At 34.1% G+C, this 14397-nt stretch overlaps 1 protein-coding gene across 5 annotated transcripts in view; it reads right to left on the reverse strand.

The window, feature by feature from the left end:
• GABRA3 (gamma-aminobutyric acid type A receptor subunit alpha3) overlaps positions 1-14397 on the reverse strand; it is a 244968-nt gene that overhangs the window by 45357 nt on the left and 185214 nt on the right. For all 5 annotated transcript variants that reach the window (XM_017968720.4, XM_002763372.6, XM_078363419.1 and 2 more), the window contains one exon: positions 10465-10547. In XM_017968720.4, coding sequence (XP_017824209.2) covers positions 10465-10547 — 83 coding nt within the window. The remainder of the gene's footprint in view (positions 1-10464; positions 10548-14397) is intronic.

Consider the following 14397-nt stretch of genomic DNA (forward strand, 5'->3'; position numbering starts at 1 on the left):
TTTACTTTATTGTTTTGTAGCTATTGTAAATGGGATCACTTTCTTGATTTTTTTCACATAGTTCACTATTGGCACATAGAAACAGTATTGACTTTTGTATGTGCATTTTGTATCCTTCTACTGTGCTTATTTTCTTCATTAATTCTTTCTTTTTTATTTTTTATTGCATTTTAGGTTTTGGGGTACATGTGCAGAACATGCAAGATATTTGCATAGGTACACACGTGGCAGTGTGATTTGTAATTCTAACAATTTGTTGGTTAGTTCCTTAGGGATATATATGATTGTGTCATCTGCAAACAGGGACAATTTGACTTCTTCCTTTCCAATTTGGATTCCTTTTATTTCTTTATGTTGCCTAATTGCTCTGGTTAGGACTTCTAGTACTTCTAGGACTTCTCACCACTAGTTGTGAGAAGTGGGGAGAGTGGGTATCTTTGTCTGGTTTCAAAGTTTCAGATCTTATAAAAGGGCTTTCAACTTTTTCCATTCAGTGTGACGTTTGGTGTAGGTTTGTCATATATGGCCTTTATTGTGTTGAGGTAAACTGTTTATCTATACCTAATTAGCTAAGAGATTTCATCATGAAGAGATGTTGAACTTTATTGAACATTTTTTCTTCATCTATTGGAATGACCTTGTATTTTTTGTCCATGATTTTGTTGATGTCATGTATCACGTTTATTGATTTGCATTTTTCAACCATTTTTGCATTCCTGGGATGAATCCCGCTTGTCTCTTCAACATGGTCCTGAGAAAACTGCATGTCCACATGTACAAGAATGAGACTAAACCCTTTTCTCTCACTGTAAAAAATCGAATCAAAATGGATTAATGACTTAAATGTAAAACCCAAAGCTATAAAATTACTAGAAGAAAACGTAGGGGAAATTCTCCATGCCATTAGTCTGAGCAAGGATCTTTTAGATAAGAATCCAAAAGCACAGACCATAAAAGCGAAAGTAGAGATATGAAATTTTATCAAACTAAAAATCTTCTGTACAACAAATAAAATAATCAACAGAGTGAACAGAAAATATACAGAATGGGAAAATATTTTCAAAGTATATGTCTGATAAGGGGTTAATATCCAGAATACATAAGGAACTCAGATAACTCAATGTATAACAAAGCCAAATAATCTGATTTTAGAAGTGGGCAAAATTGCTGAATAGACATCTCACAAAAGAAGATATACAGATGGCCACCAGGTATATAAAAATACTCAGTGTTACTAATCATTACAGAGATGCAAATCAAAACCATACTTAGATATCATCTCACCCCAGTTAGAATGACTATTATCAAAAAGACAGAAGAGAACAAGGGTTAGAAAAGATGAGAAGAAAGGAGAGCTCTTTCTTATACACCATTGGTAAGAATGCAAATTAGTACTGCCACTATGAAAAACAGTATGGAGTTTCCTGAAAAAATTAAAAACCAAACTACCATGTTAACCAGCAATTCTACTATGGAGTATATATCCAAAATAAATAAAAATGAGTATGTTCAAGAGCTATCTACACTTCAATTATTGTTCTAGCACTGTTCAAAATAGCCAAGATATGGAATCAATCCAAGTGCTCATCAACGAATGAATAAGAAAACGTTTTTATATATATACACACACATATACAAATGTATTTATATATATACATTCTATTGTGTGTATATATATGTGTGTATATACACATATATGTGTATATACTGAATATATATGTATATGTATATATGAATTCCTATATCTGAATATACACATATATGTATATATGTATGTATACACATATATACACATAACATAATATACATATATAATATATATAATTGTATATATTCAAGTACATAATTATATATGTATATACATATTGTATATGTATACACACATATATATGCATATATGTGTATACATAATATACATATTCATATGCATACTTGTATCATTCATATAAATAATTTAAAATAGATGATATCATAGAACTAGAGAGTAGAATGGCAGTTACCAGGGGCTGTGGAAGGAGAATAGAAAGGGCCTAGAGGGAGCTTGGGTAATAGGGGGAGATTGATTAATGGGTAAATGGTACAATTGGATATAAGGAATAAGTTCTGGCATGCTATTATGCAGAAAGTTCATTATATTTTTTAAAATATTGTATGATACATTTCTAAATAGCTAGAAGTGAGGATTTTGAATGTTCTCATCACAAATACATAATAAATGTTTGAGATAATGGAAATGTTAAATACCCTTATTTGATCATTACACAATGCATATATTTGTTAAAACATCTAATTGTACCCCAAAAGTATATACAATTATTTGTTAATTAAAATAAAAACAATTTTTAAAAATTCAGGTGTTCTGATGAATATGAAAGCTACAGCCTAAGGCTCATATGTATAAAACCAAATGGAAATAGGCACTATATTGGTTCATAACTAAATCATATACAATTCTCAAAACTTTAATTATTCACACTGACAGGACAAGTTATAGCCACTAGTAACTGGCAAATTAAGACAAAATTTTGTATTTCCAGTGCAGAGTACATATGCTTCTTCATATATTGAAACAATCATATGGTTTTTGTCCATTTTATGACATATTTATGTCATGTTGAATGGTTTTTGGTTGGTGAGCCAACTTTGTATTCCTGGCATAACTCTCACTTAAAGATGACATATAATGCATTTTTATAAGTTGCCTGAATCAGTTTGCTAGAGTTTTGCTGAAGATTTCTGTGTCTATAGTCATAAGAAACACTTGTCTATAGTTGTATTTTCTAGTGATCTTTGGTTTTGGTATCAGGGTAACACTGGCCTCAGAATGAATTGACAAATGTTCTTTCCCCTTCTGTATTTTGGAAGAACTATTTGTGAAAAACTGGTATTGGTTGCTATCAAGTCTTTAAATATTTGGTACAATTCAATGGTGATGCCTTAGATCTAAGCCTGGCCTTTTCTTTATGTGAAGTTACTAATGTAATCTATTTACTTAGTATAGGGTCTATGTGAATTTACTATGTAATCTATGTGAAATTACTAATGTAATCTATTTACTTAGTATAGGGTCAATAAAAATTTCTATTTCTCCTTCAGTCAGTAACATCAGTTTTTATATTTCTACGACTTTTTTTCATTTCATCTAGGCTATCTAATCTGTTCGTGTACAGTTACTTATCATATTCCCATAAAATCCTGCTTATTTCTGTAAGGCAATTATGATGTGCCTTCTTTCATGCTTTTAGTGATGTGATTCTGTTCTTTTATTTGCTTCATTTGTCTGGTGAAAGGTTTATCAGTTTTGTTGATCTTTTTAAGTAACTTAGATTTTTTAAAAATTTTCTTTAATTTTAAAAATTAATTTATTTTTACTATAATATTTATTATGCTTTTCTTCTGCTTCCCTTGGATTTAGTTTGGTCTTCTTTTTTCTAATCTCTTAAGGTGAAAGTTCAGATTATTGATTTTAGATCTCTCTTTTAAATACAGGCTTTACAGTTAGAAATTTCCCTCTAAGCACTGCTTTAAACTGATGCATCCCATAAGTTTTGGTATGTTATATCATCATTTTCATTTGTTTCAAAATATTATCTAATTCCCCTTGTGATTTTTTTATTTGGATCATTGTCTATTTAGGAGTGAAATGTGTTGTTTGATCTCAACATATTTCTAAATTTTGGAAATTTCCTTTTCTTACTGATTTCTAATTTTGTTCAATTGAGGTAAGAAAATGTACTTTGCATGGTTTCAATAGTTTTAAATTTATTGAGTCTTATTGTATGACCTAATATATGGTCTATCTCAGAAAATGTTCCATATGCACTTGAGAATAATGTAGTCTGATGTTGTTTGGGGGAATGCTCTACAGATGTTGGTTAGGTCAAGTTGCTTTATAGAATTGTTCAAATCTTCTTTTCTGTGTTGATCTGCCTAGTTGTTCTATCCATGTACTGAAAGTGGAATATTGAAATCTCTAATTGTTACTGTTGAATTGTCTTCTTTTTCCCTTCAGTTCTATCAATATTGCTTCATGTATTTTGGGGCTCTGTGTTCAGGTGTGCCTATCTTTATAATTGTTATATTTTTTCTGATGGATTAACCTTTTCATTATGACAAAATCTTCATGGCTTTTAGAGAGTAGGGAATAAGAGGATGGGAATAGGGCCCTATTCTTATTCCCTACTCTCCCTTACTGAGAACTAATCATTTTTCTTGAATAACACTCTTCAGAGTGTTAGGAGCCTTTTGTTAGTTTCCAGAGTTTGGAGAAAGTTAATTTTGACAATGTTTGAAAATTGTCTCACTGCTTTTATGGAGGCGTGGATTTTCAGATGTCTTAACTCTGTCATTCCAGATTTGCTTCATCACTAGAGGTTTTCTACGATTATTTTTAACTGCCCACTTAGGAACTTAAGAATTTAAATCACTCTCCTTGATGTACTTTATTTGGCCTCCAAGACAACATGTTCCCTTTAGATTTTCCCATATGTCACCTGGCTTCTCCTTCACATTTATTAAATTATTGTCTTTTTTTCTAGCTTCTAAATGTTATCATGTCTAAAGAAAAAGTCCTTCCTTGATTCTCTTCTCTGTATATCATCATTTCCATAGTGATCTCATCTAGTTGTATGGCTTTCAATATCATCTGTGCAAATGACACCTAAATTAAATCTCCAATCCAGATCTCTTTTATGAACACTGGAGTTACATCTCTGATAATCAACACCCAGAAGCATCATTTGCTTCCCTTTCCAATAACAACCTCCACCAAGGGTAACCACTATCTTGACTAGTGCTTCTATGTGGAAACTCTTTCTTGACATTCTGTTGAGAAAGATGATACATATTTTTCTGAATATCAAATCTTGAGAAAAATACTTGAGAAATAAGCAAAAATAGAAAAAGTATTATAATGATCTTGTAAGAATTCAAGCATAACAATAGACATAGAGACATTACTAGTTTGAAGGAATCTATTGATGTTAACTCAAAACCAAGAGCAGGAAATACTGCCACACTGAGTTAAAGTTTTGAAATTTTCAGGTGTTAGGACAGATTAAAGTGGTTACAACCTGATCATTTGATTTTGCTTATTATAAGTGTGTTGATGGCCCTCTATGCTGCTGATGGTAAGTAATTCTTGAAAACTTAATATTAGTAAGTCTATATGCATAAGTATACTATACACATACTATCTTATAGCATACTACACATGCAGTATTCTAAATGCATAAAATACTATATACTATATGCACAGTATACTAGCATAGTATATTATACAAAAACCCTGAGAATGTTCTTCCAAGAAATAACAATTTTAAGAAGCAAATTAAATCCTTAAACTGGCAATTTTGAACAGTGATTCGTAGTATTGTAGTATTGTTTACTTTATTAAGAAATTCAAATGTGGTTATTCAAATACTATCAGTTTCCCAGCAATTTCCAGTATCTGGGTAATTTTCCATTTACTACCAGTCTTTGTGAATACTTTAAACTTACTATTAATATTTTTATTTATTAAAAGTTGGATATCCATGATTAAGAATAAAAAACATTAAGAAGTTTGAAAGCGTGCTATGAATAACATTTAACTTATAAACTACCAAGGAATTCCAACTTCTTGTTGATGGATAAAATATTAAAGGGTTTTTTTTTTTGAGATGGAGTCTTGCTGTGTCACCAGGCTGGAGTGCAGTGGCACAATCTTGGCTCACCGCAACCTCTAATTCTCTGGTTCAAGTGATTGTCCTGCCTCAGCCTCCTGAGTAGCTGGGATGACGAGATGCGCCACTATGCCCAGCTAATTTTTGTATTTTTAGTATAGACGAGGTTTCACCAAGTTGGCCAGGATGGTCTCAATTTCCTGACCTCATGATCCACCCGCCTCAGCCTTCCAAAGTGCTGGGATTACAGGCATGAGCCACTGCGCCCAGACAATATTAAATACTTTTAACAGCACATGTTAGTTTTGCCTGTTTGTGTATATAGTATAAATAGAATCACACTCTATATGCACTTATGTATTTGGCTTTTGCTCAGCATTGTGTCTGTGACCTCATCCATGTTGTTGAGTGTAATATAATTGTCATTGCTGTATACTATTTTATTGTGTGACTATGCTACAGCTTTTTAATCCATTCTGATGGACACTAAGATATTTTCAAGTGGGATCATTACAATTAACTCTGCTATGGACATTCTTTATATGCCTTTTGGTATACATAAACAATTATGCCTGTTTGGAACTATACCTAGGGCTAGAGATGCAAAGTTATATGATATGCACATGTACAGCACTATTAAATAGCACCAAACAATTTTCCAAAACCTTGGTACAAATTTACATTCTTATCGGTAGTGCATAAGAGTACAGATTTGCTCAACATCCTCACCAAGAAGTGGCATTTTCTGTCTTTCATGTTAGTCATTCTAATGGGTGTGTACTGATAGCCTCTGGATTTTATTTTGCATTTCCCTGCTGACTAATGCAATCAGTCAGTGTGTGTGTGCGTGTGTGTGTGTGCATGCGCACACATGTATGTCTGTGTCTGTGTGTGTGTGCATGTGGATGCGTGTGTGTTTGGAGCTTGGGAAACTGCTTTAAAAAGTGCCTATTAAAGACTTTGGCCTTTTTTCTATCAAGGATTCAGACACTTTATACAGATTTATATGTCTTATGCTTTTGTGTCCTTTGCTATTCATATGCAATGCAAATACATTCTCCTTCTCTGTGGCTTCTACTCACTCTCTTAATAGTCTTCTAACAAAGGTAATTTCTTAATTTTTAATATCTTTCAAGTCATTCTATTTTACCTTTATGGTTGATGTTAATCTATGTCCTGTTTGAGCAATCTCTACCTTTTCCAAGATTATGGAGATATTCTGTTATGCTTTCTTCTATTAATAAAAGCTGTATTGTTTTACCTTTCACTCTTTCACTTTTAGATCTGCAAACCATCTGGAATTTATTTTTGCTTATTATGTGACATAAGAGTAAATATGAATATCTCTCTCTCTCTCTTTCTCTCTATTATATTCTGTTGCATGAGCATATTTGTCTACTTTCCAACAATAATACCTTTTCTAAATTACTGTAACTTTAAAATAGGTCTAGATATCTGATATCAAATTAGATTTTAATGTAAATTTCCCAGCTTCATTATTCTTTTAAAGTCACCTTAACTACTCTTGTTACTTTAAATATTTCCATATAAACTTTAGAATCAGCATTTTTTTTTCATTCTGTTTATCCTGCTTCATGTTTATGTGATTTCTTGAATATTTGGGCTGATAATTTTCATCAATTTTAAAGTGTTTGGCCTTTACTTAATTATCGCTTTTGCTCCTTTATCTGCCTGTTTATCCTCTGCAAATTATACATTGCAATTTATTTATTTAACTTTTATTTTAAGTTTGGGGTACATATGCAGGATGTGCCTGTTTGTTACATAGGTAAATGTGTGTCATGGGGGTTTGTTGTACAGATTATGTCATCACCCAGGTATTAAGACAAGTATCCATTAGTTATTTTTCCTGAGCCTCTTCCTCCTCCTACCCTCCAATAACCCCAGTGTGTGTTGTTCCCCTTTGTGTGTCCATGTGTTCTCAGCATTTAGCTCCTACTTGAAAGTGAGAATATACGGTATTTGATTTTCTGTTCTTGTGTTAGTTTGCTAAGGATAATAGCCTTCAGCTCCATGCATGTCTCTGCAAAGGACAAGATATTCTTTTTTGATGGCTTCAGAGTATTCCGTGCTATATATGTACTATATTTTCTTTATCCAGTCTATCATTGATGGGCATTTAGGTTGATTCCATGTATTTGCTATTGTGAGTAGTGCTATGACGAACATATGTGTGCATGTGTGTTTATAAAAGGATAGCTTATATTCCCTTACTATGAACCATGCACTTTTTACTCATTTCTATATTTAGCTCTCTATGCTTCAGTTTGCTTTTTCATATTTCCTATTTACCAATTTTTCAGTCATCTGATCCTGTCTTCTGCTTGTCAGATCTATCCACTGAATTCCGAATTTTAGATATTGTACTTTTCTATAATTCTAATTCATTCTTCTTTATAGATTCTAATTTTCGGTTAAAATGATATATATTTGATCTGTTTTAGTAATAATTTCCTCTTTTTTCTTTACTATATTAGCCATAGCTTTCTAAAGTTTTTGTCTACAAACTCTGACATCTAAATCACCTGTATGTCTCTTAATATATTTTGGTTTGGGGCTTTGGTTTTAAACCTTGGTTTTAGGTCTCATGGTCCTGCCTATTCATATGACTAATGATTTTCCATTGAATTCCATGCATTGTGTATAAAACTGTAGTATTTTCAAACAGAAGTCTCTTTTCCACCAAAGAGGATTCATTATTTACTTTGCTATACAGATAGTATGGGAGAATTATCACCTTAATCTCATAGAGACTTGTGGTCAGTTATAGTTTTGGCTAAATCTAGTCTGTCTCTGCTATTCCCTTGTTACTAGGATTTAGGTCCCTAGGATTTTAAATTGGTAGTCTGGCATGCCTTCTTCTTTTTTATCATTGGAAGACTGCAGAAAAGGAAGATTTGCTTTTCAACATTTTTCATATTAGCTTTTGTCCTCATGCTCTGCGCAAATTCAAAATTCAACAATTGTATTGAGAGGGAGATCAGCCATGAATTTGAGATGTTTTAGATATTTCTTTTATGTCACCCTATCCCTGTGTGATAATCAAATCATTGCTGTTTCTTCTCATTCACCAGTATGAACCCTATGCCCAGGGCCAAACTTGAATTCAAGCTGCAATCCAAGGCCAGAGTTGGCAAATGCCCCCAGAGATGAAAAGCTGTAGGTCACAAGCTCTTCTATGAGAGGTTCTCCCCGTTCTCTAGAATTTTAGATTTTACAATCTTTACTGAGCTTTATTGCTTCTACAGTTCTAGGTTTTCTAGTTTTTAATGAGGAGAACACTGTTCACCAATCAACAACTCTGTCCTACCCAGAAATATTGCAGTAACTGTCTACCTGGGCTCCGTGGTTTGATCCTTCTTCTACTTATATCACTTAAAAAATTCCTGGTAATTATTTTAAAACAGGTCAAATAATGCTGCTATTTTATTTAAAGTATTCTAATTGTTCTTCATTTTTCCTTAGAATATAATTCAAAGCCCTTTAGTGGCCTATAAGTCTTTAGATTATCTGGCCCCCACTTTGGTCTCAACCTCTTCTCCTGCTCATCCCTTTGTCACTCTAGCCAGCCACAGTGGCTGAACAAGTCACCTACTTTTCCTACATGAGGCATTTTTCCCGATTGTTCCTTCTACTCAGGGCACGATTTCTATATATATATCAATATGTAGATATATATATACACACATAGATAAATTCTCTACTTTCTCAATATTTCTGCTTGAATGTTACTTTTTAAAAATTAGGGTGATGCTAATCACCCTATTTTCAATTTCAGTAGTAACACAAATCCTCCACCTAGGCATGGATGATTCCCCTAATTCTGCAGTACTTTTGTGTTTTCCCATGTTACTTCTCATATTACAACATGCCCTATGATTTACCCATTAATCCATTATTTTATCTTTCACTATCACTCTTCTCTCTATAATATAAGCTCCACAAGGGCAAGGCTTTTGTTTTATTCATGGATCCAGTCCAAGCTCTTGGAACAGAACCTGGCACACAGAAGACAATCTGTAAAGATTTCAAAAACTAATGATTGAAAAAACATGTTGCATTTAATTATTTGGGTCTTTTCAAATGCACTTTCTATTTCAAAACACAGTTTAATTTAATTTTAATGTCATCAGCACAGATCTTGATATATTACTCTGATGACACTGCATATGAAACTCACTCTGAAATTGTTAGGTTGAAAAACTCACTCAAATTGTATTCAATTTTGATTTTTCTAATTTATTTGCAAATGAACTATATATTTACTACTTTCTTGGTAAAATTTACAGCTACTAAAAAAGATAATACTTTCAAAAGTGAGCAAATCTTCAGAATCTCTTCCTGCATATCATATACTATTGAGAATTGGACAACTGGACAGAAGTATATGAAGATGTAGGTAGAATACACACTTCAAAAAATATAAACACATTCTGTTTGACATAGCTTGTCCTTAGGTAGCTGTGACTGTATTATATATCAGTTCTGTCTTGCTCTGTCCTTTGGGCAATTTAGGAAACAGACATTAATGTTTTAATCTAATGACAGAGAAATTAGTCTGAAATGGCAAAATGAAGTTTACTTCTCAGAACGAAAACTGTTAAAGGCTAAGTCTCCTCCTCCTGATTAGTTAGTGCTACTCAACCCCACTCTCTGACCCACTGCCACGGCAGCCTGGATTAAAGGCCTCAGCTTTAGAAACTCCTAGTGAACAGAATAGAATATGTTAAGTTTCTTTAGAAAGATCTTGCAAGAGAGAGAGAGAGAGAGAAATACATACAGCTTCCAAACTTCAGTGGGCAGGCATGAACATCCATGGGAAAATCTTCCAAATGCATGGGACACTCGGCATGAATTGTTAACCTAAAAGAAGGACAAACAAAAAATGAAATTCAGCTAAAATAAATGTTATTAAATACAGGGCTGTATTCTCACTCAGCAGCAATGAACTGTTCCTAAGGATAACGAAAGTTTTGTTTGTTTAGGTTAACTGAGATTCAAGTCTTTATGAACACAAAGGATGGATAAAATGAGCTAGATAGCCTCTCAAAGAGGCATTAAGTATTCATATTTTCTGTTCTTATGTGAATCCCATTGTATCACCTTTGAAAAACAAATATAACTTTTCTGCCCTAACTGTACTTTTTAGCCACCCCCTAAGAAGTCTGGAAACACCAAGTTCTGACTCATCCACTCCTGATTGCAGTTTAATTATTTCTGAAATATTTCTTCTCAGTAGGCTATTCTGTGAGTTAACCAATTTAAAGATTGCACTGAAGAGAAGAGATATGTAGAAAGAATATCTTTACCCTGATCTTTAACAGACAGACACGAAAGATAATTCTGCTGTTCATAGGAACTGCTATAGCTTTGTTAAAAGAGATGACTCTTAAAGAACACACACACACACACACACACACACACACAGGGAAACTGACCACTGCAGAAAAAAAAAGGTGATGGGGGACATTAGAAACCTCGGAGGTCAAGTCTAAAGAGCTTATATTCTGTTAACAGAGACAACATCTGGAAAAGATGCTGGATGGATTGCTCAGTGGAAATCTGAATGGAAGATGATATATTTACATACTCATTCCCCTGCATTAGTCTCTCTGAATAGTCTATTTCAAGGTTTCCCCTTTTGATTTCTTTTATTTTTTTTCAAGGCTTAATTTTTCTTGAGCTAGATAGTAGCCTCCTATGTAGATAAGGGGCTCACACTGCAAAAATTAAGAGTTGGTTGGAAGCTAGCCCTGATGAGCTACTTCTAACTAGCCTTTATACTTCCTGGATATATTGGACTCAATCCCTGCCATCCTTTTGGAGTTCTAATAAACTGAGAAACTGATTATCGATTATAATGTCACTCATTTTCCCAGTGGCTTCTTCCCTTAGATAGGTACTCCTGCTCAGAACTTTTCAGGACCCAAGTACTCCTTAGGACCAGAAATCTTGCCTAATAAAATATCAATAAATGAGACTGAAAAGAATATGCCTCACATCTATACTATTACCAAGGAAGCCTATGGGGAAGTGTTTTGGTGAGGCAACAAATAAAGAAGTGCCTGCAAGTGATCCTATGTGTAGGATCTCCATTTCTCTTTCTTCACATCACAGTGTTACTGTAACAGTGTTAAGAAGCAAGATCTTAAGAAGATGTCCCCAGGCTATTGCTGCTTAACACAGTTTCTCTTTGGTTAATGAGAGTAAGATACCAGGAGATATTTATTGTCAAATTACAGACATCCATGTGTCTAGGAAAGCATAGGAGGTTCAATGTATAATTGTTACCATGATGATGATCATTGCTAATAACCTATGAGATGCTCACAGCATGTTAACAGCTTCCAAAGAACATTCCCATCAATAATTCCACTCAGGTCTTCCTCTAACATTTGTGATATAGAGACCATCTATTTCTGGAACTAAGGATTTTATTTATCTCATTTGCTCCCCATAGAGAACCTGTGAGGGACATATTGCAGGCATTATTATCATCTGTATTTCCTAAATAATAATTCGTGGAGTTAAAGTGACTTTCTCAAGTCACACAACCTGGAGAGCTAGAGTGCAAATCTGGTATTCTTTCTACATCAACAATTTTCCGTTCATCTGAGGGTAACTGTCTCCTCAGGTCCCCAGTAATCTTTAAGTCATATGTATCTGGTTACCTCTGAGTAAGTATGTTCTATGTATAAGGTATTCATGAGAAGATACTAAGAAAATAAGGAAGAACCAGAGGCACAAGCCACAATCATTCCCTTCATAATGACCACTGTTATAGGGAGAGAAATATAACCCTCACATATATAGTTAACTATTGACATGGGGCAGGAGTTGAGTACATTAGCCTGAATACAGTCAGAGTGCTTTTTGTTGCAGAAAAAGCTTTAGGGGATATTGAAAATCCTAGCTATGAGAAGGTAGATAAGGAGGGCAAGAAAGTCAGACAGCATTGACATGTTCAAGAATCAATAAAAAAGAGCACAACATAATTTGGTTTATGAAGTGCCTTGCCCACATAAATATCTGCTTTTTCTCTCTCCTTTGTGCTTAGGCGGGATGAGCAAGAAGTGGATGGGAAGGAAGATAGAAAAGTTATTATAAATCAGTTTTGCCCCTAATCAGAAATCACTACCTTTGCATCTGGTTTGATAGTCTATTTGTTAAGGTCTTATTCTCCACATCCCCAGAACTTCTGGCTAGACATAAAGTAATTTCCCCTTGGCATTACTCATAAGAGGCAGTATCTTGGAAATAATAATATAAGTGTAGAGAGGGAACACAATTTTCTTTATTAAACTCTCATGGAATCTTTTCAGTATCCAACACAAGGAGCATATTTTCCACTGAAATACATTTCTCTTGTGTCCAGTTCTTTGAATCATGAAGCCCCTTTTATGCCTTAAGAATAAAAGTCAGATTGGTGGGGTATTGCAGACTAGCTTCAGATTTCAGTTTTTGTCAAAGACACATTGGAAATGTTGTAAATATCCAGGGATGAGTTAGAGCTGCAAGAACACGTGCCATCTAGTTGCAACCTCTTACTATTTAGATGGGGGATACTGAAAATAAGAAATGTGTTAAGTATTTGCTGAAGGAGCACATGCTTGCTTTTTGCCTTCCAGGCTGGTGTTCTTGCTAATACATGCCTGTACCCGTTTCATTCATGTAGCTTGCTTTAAGCAATCTCCATTATTGCAGCTCTGATCATTTGTGTGGTGGTAACATATTCATTGGTTTTAGCAATCAGCCATGATTGGAGGTCCTGGACAGACTACCTAGAAACTGGCTGACTGAAATTAAACTGAACTGGATTTTCCTGATAATTCTTTCCAGAGCTGTATTTGTTAATCTCAGTTTCATTATTCATCCAATGGCTGGCAATATCAAAGTTTTGCTTTCAAGTAGTTCATTTCTAATCTCTGTAAAATAATTTTCTTCCCTACCCTTAGAGGCTGGTCAGGTTATTGACAGAAAGTTTTGACATCCAGAATAATGAGTTTCTGCTACAAGACAGGGACTGACCCCAAAAGAGTCCTGATCTACATACAAGGTTCTAAACCTAAAGTTAAGAAGAAAGTGTAACTATCTTCAGTCATAGATGCTAAAACACACTTATTATTTCACTAAATTAAAATATTTATACTTACTCTGTTCCAGGCCCATTCTTCTGTTTATACATTCATCTAACAAATATTTACAGAGTACTTAAGTATTTTGGGCAAGATATGTGGACCCCGTCTTTGATGAGCTTACTGTCTAAGACAAATAGTATGTATGTACACAAATTGTCCCAACACAATCTATCAAGTTCTATGATAGGTGCTGCGGGTACACAGAAAATGAAGGAATTATTATGCCTGAGGCAGTCCTAGAAGGCCTAATAGAACCCAGATTACCTAAGATGAACCTAAGAGGATAAGTAGGGTGAGTCAAAGAAAGGCATTCTAAAGAATATTATATATGCTAAAGCACAAATGCACAAACAGGTCTGGCCTATTCGGGTAACAGTTTGTGATCCAGAAGGGCTAGAAATAAGAGCATAAGGGCTGGAATTGAGGATACCTGGGAAGTGGTGGGAGATGAGGCTGGAGCCAGATCTGCAGAGCTATAGGCATCACACTAAGCAAGAGCAACTCTCTAGGTCTTGGACTAACAACTGACAAAGTCATATTGCTCTTTCAAGAAGATCATTCCAGGGACTGGGACT

This window comes from Callithrix jacchus, chromosome X (assembly GCF_049354715.1).
Source record: "Callithrix jacchus isolate 240 chromosome X, calJac240_pri, whole genome shotgun sequence".
NCBI classification, from domain to species: domain Eukaryota; kingdom Metazoa; phylum Chordata; class Mammalia; order Primates; family Cebidae; genus Callithrix; species Callithrix jacchus.